The 13,171-nt window shown below is 31.1% G+C and overlaps 1 protein-coding gene across 1 annotated transcript in view; it reads right to left on the bottom strand.

Moving 5' to 3' along the window:
* Positions 1-13,171, bottom strand: part of LOC107445558 (chymotrypsin B-like) — an 83,848-nt gene that overhangs the window by 68,404 nt on the left and 2,273 nt on the right. Inside the window, exons 3-8 of the mRNA XM_071183621.1 lie at positions 11,678-11,915; positions 9,781-9,891; positions 8,169-8,394; positions 4,949-5,072; positions 3,712-3,871; positions 2,323-2,441 (exon numbers count right to left, since the gene is read on the bottom strand). Coding sequence (XP_071039722.1) covers positions 2,323-2,441; positions 3,712-3,871; positions 4,949-5,072; positions 8,169-8,394; positions 9,781-9,891; positions 11,678-11,915 — 978 coding nt within the window. The remainder of the gene's footprint in view (positions 1-2,322; positions 2,442-3,711; positions 3,872-4,948; positions 5,073-8,168; positions 8,395-9,780; positions 9,892-11,677; positions 11,916-13,171) is intronic.

Raw genomic sequence — 13,171 nt, 5'->3', positions numbered from 1 at the left:
AATAAAAATTGGGAAAAAAAAAGATATAATCTTTTCATCAGCTCACACGATTAAATCCGCAAAAAAGAGTGCTTTCTAATATTGCCATCAATATAGCCAAAGCAACTATTGTATTGATATATTTTGAGTTGGTTATATATATGTTATCACTGATGTTTATCAGCCAATTTTGCGGCCATATAGAATTTCCACACTGTAAAATAGCCAAAAAAATTCGTCTAAAGGGCCTAAGAGCAGGGTTAAGTATTGGCGTAGTTGTTCAATACTGTAGCCTTGTTAACTTAGCCGAGAAGACTCCTGGACTTATAAAAATATGGAGTTATTATCTTTTTTACTAGTTTCTACAGTGTGACTTTCATTGCATAATTCTAATTCTCTTATAGCTCGTCGAAATTATTAAAATTTAATACTAGAAGAATTAATGACTGTGGCATAAGTATTTTAAGACTTGTAACATAAGCATTGCTTCACTTATATTTGACAATAATGTAAACGATTGAATTTGATATTATTTTTATAACTTAAACACGTTTTATAATAGCTGCGAATTCAGATCAAAGTTGGTGTGAAAAATGCATAACTCCTCTCAGGATAAGGCTTCCGGACTTTGAAAGAGGGAAAAAGTCTTTTTCTCGGATCCTGAGGTTGTCAGATTTCTTCTACCTTTATAAACATCAGAAAAACATGATGTCATGTTTTTCTGAGACATCAGGAAAGCATGACAGAACACTTCGGGTAATCAGCTCCACGAAATTCCATCTCCACTATTATTCTATATTTTCAGTATATTCGGTGCATTCTACATCTCCCAAGTACCTACAACTTCATCATTACCAGGTTGTTCCTTCTAGTGCTACCTTTTTGTACTCATCCTTCGTTTCCACTGATTCCGTGTTTATTTTGAAGTAGGCGTTACCTCACATCTATGCCCCGCCTACTTACTATTCATCTTGGCCACTCCTTATTTTACCGATCATCATTTTTCCATACTGCAGCTGAGCACTTAGAAGAAACTTTCACGCCATTCTTTTCACTTTTATTTACTTTCTACAGAGAGTTTGCCTGATTGATTTTTGTCTATATTTTTCATTAGAATAAAGTTCTTGATAAGTAAGTGATGACCCGGTGAACATAGTAAATTAATTTTAAAGAGATGCGTTAAATGATTTAGAACTTGATGATCTGCGTCATACACAATGTGATGCTCAAATTGTATGTAATATATCAACCTGCTTGGTAAAGGAAAATATTAAATTATAGTTTTGAACGCACCAAATTTGTTATAATAATAAAATTTCTAATTTTATGTTATTTAAAAAAATATTACTGAACAAAATTAATTATGTTCACCAATAGATCTTAATAGAATCATAAGTAAAATAGAATTACACGAATACAAATCAAACTTGATATGGGAAAAGGGCCGTAAGGCCTCAGACTCGCAGTTCCACTACAACGAACGAACGAACGAAATCAAACTTGACTCAAGATACACATTTAATTTTGAAGAAATGAATATTAGGCGAGGCAAGGTAGGGCACAAACGTAAGCAAACAGAATTCTTTAAAGAAGATATATTTTAAGTGAATTGTTCTTAGGATAAAAAACTTTTTTATCCTAAGAAACAGCAATTATTGCGAAGCTACCATCGGGGTTGGTAAGCGGCAGTGAGCAAGGTACTTATCCCCCTAGCTCTTAACTAAAATTTTAGTTCAAATTTTCCTGCCTGCTTATTCCAGTTTTTGAAGGGGATAGAGTGTTCGCCTTCCAATGAGGTGAACCGGGCTCGAATCTCAGCGATGGCTGGTCGATACGAATTCTGCACTCGGCTCGCACCGACCACAGTGCTGACATAAAATATTCTCAGTAGTAGACGGAATCATGGGTTAGAGTCCCCTTGACGTCACGAAAACTTGGAGAGGTTTTCGTGGTTTTCCTTCCCACGTAACGCAAATGCGGTTTAGTTTCATCAGAAAGTCCTCCACTAAGACAAATTTTCTCGTAATTCTTGATTCAGGTGTTCCCTCGTCTTCTGGTTTGGGCTCAAAATTACAAGGCTACGGAGTTGAACATTCGTAGTCGTAAACCCAAAAAATTGCGTCGTTTGTTCAACGATGGTTTTAAAATATAAAATATTTTTGTGTTCAATGGTTCATTTGCACAAATTAATAAATAGATTTAAAGTTAAACCCTTAAAATATAAGACAGCATCTTAGTATGCGAAAATCCAATGAATATATAAAAAGTTATTCAAGTGTTCTGTTTCTTATAATGCGGACTATATGATATGATAACATATAAATACGTAAAATATATTCTTACATGGCATGGAGAGTTGAATGTTTTGTGTACGCAAATTTGTGCTTTTGCATCAAAAGTACACTTTTCTTTGCTTAGAACTACTTGCTCAGTTTGTTTCAATGCATCAGAAAATCCAGATCCTGTGAATGTTAACACTGTATATAGCAGTCATTTTATAAGTTTAGAATAATTCATGCATCGATGTAAAATTATTATTAAAAAATTAAAACCGAATAAAGAGTGTTTTGAAACTTCTATTTAAAATTATAAAATAAGATTTTTCTGAATTATATAAATGTTTAACAAAATTATGTTTCTTATAACTATCTTACTATACATGATTTTAGAACAAGAAACTAAGTAGCAAAAAATTTGTGTTTAAATTAATTTTCTAATTCAGTGATAAAGGCTATCTAGACAAAACTTGGACATAATATTGAAATTATTAAGCATAACCTTTACTTTTCATTTTAATGCATTTCTAACAAAATATCACGTCTAGTGTATTCTTAAAATTAGCATTGCGTATTATCAAAAAACTCTAAATTAAAATTTTGTCTTTGAATTGGAATTCCATAAAAATCTTGATACCCAACTTTTTATGTATTTTTTTAAGAAGAAAACAATTTTTATTTGCAGCACATTAAAAGAAGTTACTTGTTTCGAAAAGTGTGGTATGTTTTCAACTTTTTATGTATTTTAAGAAGAAAACAATTTTTATTTGCAGCACATTAAAAAAAGTTACTTGTTTCGAAAGTGTGGTAAAAATTTTGAAGCAATATAAATGAACACAACATAGCTATATGCTTTAGAGTTGAATTGAAAATTACACCTATAAGCAAAACTTTCAGTACACAATTTTTTTCTTAAATAAGGGAATCAATACTCACCCAAAAGTTGATCAAGTGTTAAAAATATATGTCCTATTCGTTTAAATTGAACTTATATAGATAACTTTATTAGAATGTCCGTTCTCTAAAAATATTAGGTATTAGGTAATACCTCTGAGACTCGATGGCTCAGGGTATAGAGAGTTCGCCTTCCAATAAGGCGAACAGGGTTCGAATCCCAGTCAATACAAATTCTGCATCCGGCTTGCACCGACCACAGTGCTGACATGAAATATCCACAAAGGTAGATGGATCATGGGTTCGAGTTCCCTTGCCGTTAGGCTAACAGTGGGAAGCTCTCGCGGTCTTCGTCTCTAAGTAATGCAAGTGCGGGTTAGCTCCATCAAAAAGTCCTCCATGAAGGCAAATTTCTCCCAATACTCGATCCAGGAGTTCTCTTGTCTTCTGGATTGGGTTCCAAATTACAAGGCAACGGAGTTGAACATTAGTAGTCGTAAGCCAATGAAATTGGGTCTGCTGTTCAACGACGGTCATGAAAAAAAATAATAATAATAAGCACCTCTGGTTTCTCCCCAGCCAGATGAATAACACACCCATCCTGGTTGAGCCGTCAATCCGAGTGTTGGCAAGCAGGCCGGCTGTATGCCGTCATTGTAGGCAACTGGTGCATTCAGTTTGATTAAGGCTATATCGTGAAGGTGAGTTGACGCTTCCCACAACTAAAAAAGGGGTAAAGAATTAATGAAACTAATCGCTTTACTGCTTTTTTAGACATGTTTTTTAATGTTGAACACAATCTGTTGAAACCTAAGTAGGGTTTCATGTTGAAACCGATTATTGTGCAAGCATTGTGTTTCAACATTTAAACACGCATCTTGAATTGTTAAAATTTGATTAAAATTCAACTTGAATTGTTAATTTATGATGCAACATTCTGATATAATTAATTCGGTATTATGGTTCACACTTTGTATCATAAATGCTTTTGATTTTAAAGTACCGATATTATTATTCAACCTTGATCCGAGTTTGCTCATAATTTATAACAAGACATATAATAAAGTAAAAAGAAATTTTAAAACTATGTTTTTAAACAGAATAAAAACGTAATCACTTTATTACCGGTTATGATAAAAATTTATTTCGAAAGTGGTGCCTCTTAAATTTATTGTTTTATATACTTACATTTATTGCAAACATTGACATTTGTTGTAAACAAAAATTAAATTACTTTCATGCTTCAAGATAATTTTTTAAAAAAAACGTAGCATTTTAAGTTTTTATTTTATTTCATTGTTCTCTTTATTTTAATTTCCTAGTTTGTGCGGTGAAACATGGTCGAAATTTTCATTGGTGATAAAGTTACTTTGTTCCTTAAGTTATGCATATCATTTTCCTCTGTTCAGTATTAAAGAAACTTTGTGCTTTAATAATTACTCACTATTATTCTTTATTTTTATTGTTTAATATTATATCTATTTAATAATTTTATTTAACTTCTTTAATAACAACTCGAATTTTACATATATATTCTATTAATGCTAAATTAAAAATGCAAAATGCTTAAATAAACTTTCATTATATTTTTAACATTTGCTTTAAACTTCATAACCCAGTTTCGTATTCTGGGATATCAAAAATCTATTAAATGAATCTCTTTATTTCTGATAAAGCTTTAATCAACATGCAAACTATAATGTCACAAACAAATTATGAAAAAGTGGAAAATAATATTAAAATAATAAAGAAAATATTAATAAGCTAAGAAATAATCATAAAAATTCCTAAATAAATACCCTTTCACCCTCTAAGTCTGGATAAGCAATAATTTTTACAGCATTTCTAACCACTTCGTATTTTGTTCGACTGTATTTGTTATGACTCCCTAGAACAATTTTCAATTCTTGTGCCTTTGTCTTGCTGAAAATGTATTTGAACAGTAAGTTAATTAATAACAAATTCTTAAAATAATGCTTTAAGGAAATAATACATAAATATTTAATGATTTTATGAACTATATAGAATTGTTAATATAAAATAACTGATTTATCTTATATTTAAGAAGAATCCGTTTGGCTCTTAATTTCTGCGAAAATCATACAGAGATCTCTTACAATTCATCATACACTACATGTACCAATCTTTAAAACCAAACCATAAAACTGAAATAGAAATTTGATATCAATAAAAATTTCATAAATTGTTAAATATGAAACAAATAGTTATTGTCTTAAAATATTTAAATGGCGTTTATTTAACTGACAAATGCACTAAAATCACACATTAAACTCTCTAAGCACATTTTCTCAGATTTCTTTCTTGTTAGATTCAGAAAATCTTTTTTTGTTATGGTTATAATTTTACATTTAATATATAAATCCTGTTAATAATAAATAAGTTTATTTTCACGTTATTTTAAAAGTTCTTTGGTTTTATTCTGTGTTTTATATATTCACACTCTTTTCAAATAAAATAGTTTAAGTTACTTATAATGATAATGCTGTTATTCTGAAACTACATCAAAATTACAAAAATCGCAATATCTCGGATTTGATAAAATCGATATCAGAATCGGTAGTTTCGAGCCCTGGTTTCGATCGATATTAAAACGTCATCAACTGTAGATTTATATTTTTATACTATTTAGGGGTATTCTTCCCTTCGTATGATGTTCAAAAGAGGAAAGAGTCCTTATCATTCGTATTTATTGTTGAATTCTTAGCTACATCATTAAAGTTGAGCGTATTATAAGATTCACATATAACAACTAAATACTAGCTTTCAACCGCAAACTTTTAACAAGACTTTCAACTTTTAACACAAAACTCACCCAGAATTTTATGGGTTTAAGAAGAAAGTTTGATGCAATCATTGAATCATATCATTTACCAATGCAAGGCAGGATTTATGCAGACAAAACTATTTTTAAAAAAATTAAACTAAGTATATACTAATTTTTCACAAGTATTAGCTATTTCTTTCTCTCACTCTATTTGTTTTGTTATAAATAGTGATAGAAATATTTGAATTATTTTACAAGTTACAGAAAGTATGCTGTATTCCTCGATTAAAAATTGACTTTAAAAAATATGCAGATACAAAAAGTGGACAAGTTTCAAGGGCTCGGAAATAGGTACCCACTCTCAAGACCAGATGTGAAGGAGAAGAACCAGAAGTGATTTGAAATATGGAACGTATAGTTGCCAACGAAAAATGGAAAATATAGGATGAAAAAACGACAAGAAAAAGAATTGTGGCGGAAAGAGGTGAATCATGGTAGAATGGATTTTCCTACGCTACAGAAAGATGGTGAGGAATTAATGTCGTTAAGAAGGAAATCAGCACACATATGAATAAAAAGAGCATCAAGGCTGGCACAAGGAATAAAAAGACCTCATATGACTGGGGAGGAAATAATTTTGGCAATGTCGAAATTGAATTATCTCCAAGATTCCAACGTTGTACAACATCTGATGCTTTATCGTATTCTTGATAAGGGGCATATCTATCGTCTTCCTTAAGTCAAAATTTTAAAGCGGGTCTGGTTAGTCCGACAGGTATCTATTTTTGAGCGTTTGAAACATGTCAACTTTTATTTTTATTAAAATATTTTTGGAGCCAATGAAGTTTTTAATCACAGTGTTATTCCATGTTCTTTTTTCATCCTTACTTTTGTTTCAATCTCGACGACTACTGTTTTTCTAGTTTTGTTTCTCATCTTTATTTTCCATTCTTTTCTGGCGCTTTATATTGAAATCACTTTCGTTTCTTCTCATTCATGTCTGGCTAGTCTTGAGAATGGGTGTCTATTTTTGAGCACTTGAAACATGTTGAACCTCATTCCCATCTGCATATTTTTGAAGCAAATGAAATTTTTAATCAAGTAATGTCTTAACGCTTCAGTTTCTTGAAATCATTTAGTTACAATAGACTGTATATTGTTCACGCTCCTTAAATTTTACATTTTGCAATATATATTCTACGAAATACAAGGTATCCAGATATTTCCTGCTTGAAGATAATTTTTTTTGCTTTCCAAATACAAAAATATTTTCTCTGAAAAATCCACACTTCGAAAATACCTAATTATATTCTATTTTACCGTGAATTAAAATTCCCAACAATTAATTTCGAAGCTGTTGTAACTAATTCTGAATTTCCGAAACTTTTATGCACGTTATGTGCATTAAGAAATGCAAATTAAAAATGTATATCAGCTGGGATAGACCACCCTTACAAAAAATAAGTAATTTTAAGGTTGATAGATGTAAAAAAAATATTCCTGAGGTTGAAAAGGTGGTTTTGTTTTACACCCAAAGTAACATCATTAATAAAATGTATCTCAACCTCATTTACACCTCACAAAATCAACCTAATATATAATTCAGAAATAATTTTAGTTTATATCGGGGGAAATTATTCACACTTCAAATATACGTATTTGCTTTAAGTGTAGAAAAAACAATTAGTACACCTCAAAAACAACCTCTCAAAGCTGGTTGCTCTAAAGTAGATTTCCATCAACCTCAAAACAACTTCAAGTGTGAATAAAGCAACTTCATACACCCTAATTATAAACCTCGGGAGGTTGATCTTTTAAAGTTGTTTTTGAAATCAACTTCAAATAAACATCAAATCAACTTGATGTTTATTTGAAGTTGGCTTATATGAGGTTCTTTGGAGGAACTTTAACACCTAAAAAAGACCTCATATAAACCTCAAAAAACCTTAAATTTTTGTAAGAGCAGGATTCCATCAGCTGTGAGTCACATGTCTTATCCATCCGGTCACCAATACGTTCTCTACCAGTTTTAATGTTAATGTTAATAAAACGATAAAACTTTGAAAGCTTATATCTTGATCCAGAGAATGCACTGTAGAGAAATTTTTATCACATCGTGTGTTTTAACATGCTCTCTAATTTGAGCTTAGTTTCGCTTCAATAGGGATTTTAAAGATGCATAATACTGCCTTTGTTAGTCATCAGAGCGTCTGTACATTTCAGAAAGAACTTACGATCTGACACAATGAGCGGCAGTGACTACCCACTGCGGACTTATGAGAGAACCACCGCAATAATGAGCGTTAGGCTCCTTCCCGGTATGTTGCAGAGACACCTGCCAAGGCCAGCTGTTAGGTATGGCTTCAATGCCTCCTACCTGACGATCAAGTGAAATATGCATGGTCTTAGGTTGTATAGGAGTTGCACCACATTTGTCAGAAGGCAAGGCGATAGGTTTACCTAACACACAAACATAATTTTCAATTAATCATCAGTATTTAAATAATCATCAATATGCAGACCTACACATAACTAGATAAAAATTAGCTTGTTGGTGTTTAATGTGGTTGAAAATTGGATCGCATTTGGCGATCTTTCTTTAAAAAGAGAAAAAAATTGTTAAAACTTTGTTTTTATTTTGCTTCTACTGGAATCTGAAGCAGCCCCTCTTTGAAAAATGTATACCCTTTTATGTATTTTGAAGGTAGAAGACAAATAAATTAATAAATCCATGTATTTTAAGCCATAATGAAGTATTTGTCGTTTACGAAACAGGGTCAAGATTTGAATACTGTAGGAGAGTTTTTCTTTTGCTTTATTTATTTATTTACTTATTTTAGCTGTGCATAATACAATGCAAATTTAAAAACAGATCAATATTGTCTTACCATGCTAACATCATAGTATAGAGATGCTCTGACAACATGCTTTAAGGTTTACAGAGGTAATCAGAATCAAATTGACAAAGCACCGATTTGTTGACATGTGTAGTTTTCGGTGTGCCTTAAAAATTGTCTGATTATTACTTAAACCAATAATGCTAAATTAACTAATGAAAATGTATCTATTAGGCACCTTTTGCAAAAATACAGTAGAACCAGTTACCCCTATCAATTAAGCATCACTGGCGTAATTTAGTATTTTTTTAACAGTTTCCAAGAAACAGAATAGTACCAAAATAATTGTTAAGACACGTAGGTGTGTGATGCCTTTATGGCTCATCCTATCGGTAAAAAAAATTATCACCTGGTCAAAGAAGAGGTCTGCAAAGCTTTACCTGAATATCTTTCAGGTAAATAAATACTACAGTATACATAAATAGTTCAAGGATTTTCGTTCCATATTTGTCTGGCAAAAGGCAAAACTCTAACTTAGTGAATGTATGGATCGATTTAAACAAATACCCTGTTTTTGAACCAGCGCTAGTATTTAAGAGGGATTTCGTGAATTTTTCCCTTCAAACAAGATAACTTTTTTAATTTAAAAGAACTTCTTTTCGTCATTTTCTAAAAATGACCTAAAATAAGCAGTGTATAAAAATTTTTTATACAGCTTTAAAATAAGCAATATATCACTCTCGTTTGAAGGAAAAAATCCACAAAACAAGTACACATATAAGTGCTGACGTTTAACATGAATTCTAAGGCAAATATGGAAATTATATTATTAAAAAGAACTTTTTCTACCTCAAATCTTAAAATAGTTTGAATAGTAATTTTAAATTAACGATAAGTGTCTGTTTTATGACATGTACTCAAATAATATTAGATGATTATTTTTATTAACAATTTATTTATTTCTACTATTTATTTGTTTACTTCGTTTAAAACAAACTGAGTCAGTTACCACATTTTTCTTCATCTGTTCCATCCCCACAATCGTCTATACCATCACACTTTTTCTCGATACGATAACATCTACGATTTTTGCATGTACTCTCATTTTCTGCACACAACTCTAAAAAAAGTACATATTTTTTTTGATAAATCAATGCTTTCACAAAAGTTATAATTAGAAATACAATAATTTTTGTCCTTCTAATTTGAAGAAATAATTTGTTAGCAGAGGATTTTTAAAATAATCCGAGAATGTTGCAATTAAATTTGCAAAATGATATGTGTAAAATAAATACTACTTACAAAAAAAATTCTTTTTTCTTTTGAACTCCAGTGATATAGTATCTACCGAAATCTAGATCCAAACTGATAGTTATTGATTACTAAAAAGTGTAATGTGAGTATTGCGGAATTTAAATTTCAAGATATTGTACTAAAACAATACTTTTATGAGAAACATATGCAATATACTAAATGCATTATTTTTACACGAATGCGGTTGTAGTATTAGTAATGGGAAAATGTTATTATACATTTATGTGAGTAGCATTAATCGAGTGCCTATAGACTTCAAAATTGAATTTAAAATCAATTGATAACATTTTAAAACATCTTCACTATAATACTATACCAGGCATTAATCAAAAATCTAGAATACTTTGAACACTTTTTTCTTTTACCAATTCCAGATAGGTCAGCAGTAGAACGCTAAATTAACACGCTTATGAAATATTCCAAGATTTTCCTATCAAGAAAGGTATATTTCCTACAAGGTATATCCTAGATATAAATACCAGAAAAATGTTTGAAATTTTGTGTCGAATCGAACTATAATGCCGTTTAAATTTGGTGCCGTCATAATACGCTGTCGAATTTAACAATATAATCGTACAGTACAAGCTTAAGCTAATAATAATTCTATAAATTGATTGCATGATAGTATAGTTCAACCTGAAAGAGAACATATCTAGTTAACATTATATAGTTGCGGCAAATTTGTACGAATAGAATATTCCTGAATAAATTATCAATGTAATGGTTCAACTTTTGGAATGTGAAACTTTTCTGAAAGTGAAGTAGCAGTTCTGATTGATTAGTTTCCCGTTGTGAGTGTGAGCTGGTTTGGATGTCTTCAAAGAGTTGGTTTAAATTTCAGAAAGAAGATGGTTACATTAATGCTATTGCGAGAAAAAGTTTTGATATGAAATTTTCCTAACGACTGTGTTAATTTTACTGATGAATGGTTAAATACTATTTGCTGGAAATATTATATGCATAAATTCTAGTGCTTCTAGTTAACTTTTGTGTTGAAAAAAACATTCTGGACAGTCACTTATACAACATACGATATTCGACCAGCGTTTTTCTCGTAGTTCTTCGGAGTTTTGTGGACAAATGTCTTCTACTGCCGAAAACCTTATCCAAGTCCCTATCATTGCAAAAAGAAAGTAATTTGTTACTAGTTGGATATTTTTGGTTATCATAGGTAGTCACTTTGAGAATTTGCCGACCTCGCTGTCTCAACGATGTTCATTAAGTCATCACCCTACTAGTTTATTTTTAATCTCATTACCATACTTAATTTTTCTCTGTCTCTCTTACTGTTCTAAAGAATCCGTACCCTGCAGTGCACTTGTCCTAGATTTGCTCAAACAGCTCTGTCAAGACTTAGGACCGGCCATATAAAGTGTTTGACCTTCAGAGCGGAAGAAAAGACTAGGCATATTGTCATTGCTCGGCCATCGCTTCTCCATCTCATCTTTGGGATTGCATTGGTGCCTCTGTGATGAGTGATGGAGAGACTGTCTATGACTTGCTGATGCGACATGATCTTCTGGACTTGGTCTAGGGCTCTAGACCAAGGGGGTAAGCAACAACAACAAAAACAGAATCTATAGACTACTTACGCAGAAGTGGGGCAGATTCATACTGTATTCGGAATCCTCTTCCAGATCCTATATCATCGGAGGCAAAATGAATCCTCATCTCACTCTCTCCAGGATTTGACAGGATAGGTTGAGGAAGTTGTTTACCACAGTACACTCCTAGGGTGCTCTGTTTGTCTTTTCCGTAAACTGTCAATTTATGAAAATTACAACTGCCGGTTGGATAAATATCCATGTCTTTGAAAGTCAACTTTATCATCTGCACATCGAAAAAAAAGAAAGAAATAAGTTTAGTCATAAATTATTTATACATATCTGAAACAAACGGATAAAAGCACGTGTATTTTCACTACATAGTTTTGAAAGCCAATTCTGGTAATTATTGCAATCTTGTAGCATTGCTCTTAATACTTACCGAGGTGATTTTCAAAATTGAAGTTCAACTTATTGCTTACATAGTTGCATGTGTTTGTGTTTGGAATAGAAGTTAAATTGAATTTTTATAATGAAATGAATGAACTGAATTGCATTGATTGAATTGAAAGACGTGAGTAGTTAAATCTTTATGTCATTTTTCGTCAGTTCACATGATGTTGTAGAAATGCAACAGACTATTATTTTTTCAATGATTTTTTAATTTAAGAGTGTATGTTTTTATTATTATTTTTTATGTGCTTAAAATGATTTATTCTAACACATTAGCGTTTTTTTTAAATCTGAGGGGTTGAGACAAAAAGGGTTAAGTTGAATTAATAATTTTTTTCGTTATGTTTCAAATGGGAGGATGAGACTTTTCTCTTGGAAAAGCATATTCAATTTGCATTGAATGATTGAATGCAAATTTCATTACCTTCTGAAATTAATGACTGTATAAATATGCTGAAGGATAAAATGTCGATAACGCTGATTTTCAAATTATAATTTACAATTGTAAAACTAACTTTCTTCGCTATTTTACCCCACGCACAGCCAATGATGGTCACTTTTTCTAACATACTTATTAACATATTTATTATAACCACGTCATTAAATTTCCTTTTGACATTTAATTGTACTTTGTGTATTTTTGCTATCAAAATATCATCAACCACTGACGAGGAAGATGAAACAGAGAACTTCAAAATATGTTTTATTATCTAAGAAAGCAGGAAGAGGTTGATAGGTGGTTATTAGCAGCACCTTTACCAACTTTATTTTGCCCTGAATTTTAATTCACCAAATAAATTATTTACGCTCTTTTACACCATGCGCTAATGCTATTATCTGGCATTCAAGCTATTTTACCCATGCTTAGCCAGACAACCAAACCGGCTTTGGTGATTTCAGCCCTGCCTTCCTCTGTGGTTAAAAATTAGTTAGATTTCGTTGTTATTTTTATTTTTCCTCCTTTAAATACTGATTTGCGAACCCTAATGTTCATTATTTTTTCTTAATTTCTATGCATGAATATATAAATATATATATGATATATAATATATTATTTATATATATATAATATATTATTTATGTATATAT

This window comes from Parasteatoda tepidariorum, chromosome 7, assembly GCF_043381705.1.
Source record: "Parasteatoda tepidariorum isolate YZ-2023 chromosome 7, CAS_Ptep_4.0, whole genome shotgun sequence".
Taxonomy (NCBI): Eukaryota; Metazoa; Arthropoda; class Arachnida; order Araneae; family Theridiidae; genus Parasteatoda; species Parasteatoda tepidariorum.
Note: the sequence above shows the minus strand (reverse complement) of the source record. Positions and strands in the feature narration are given on the sequence as shown.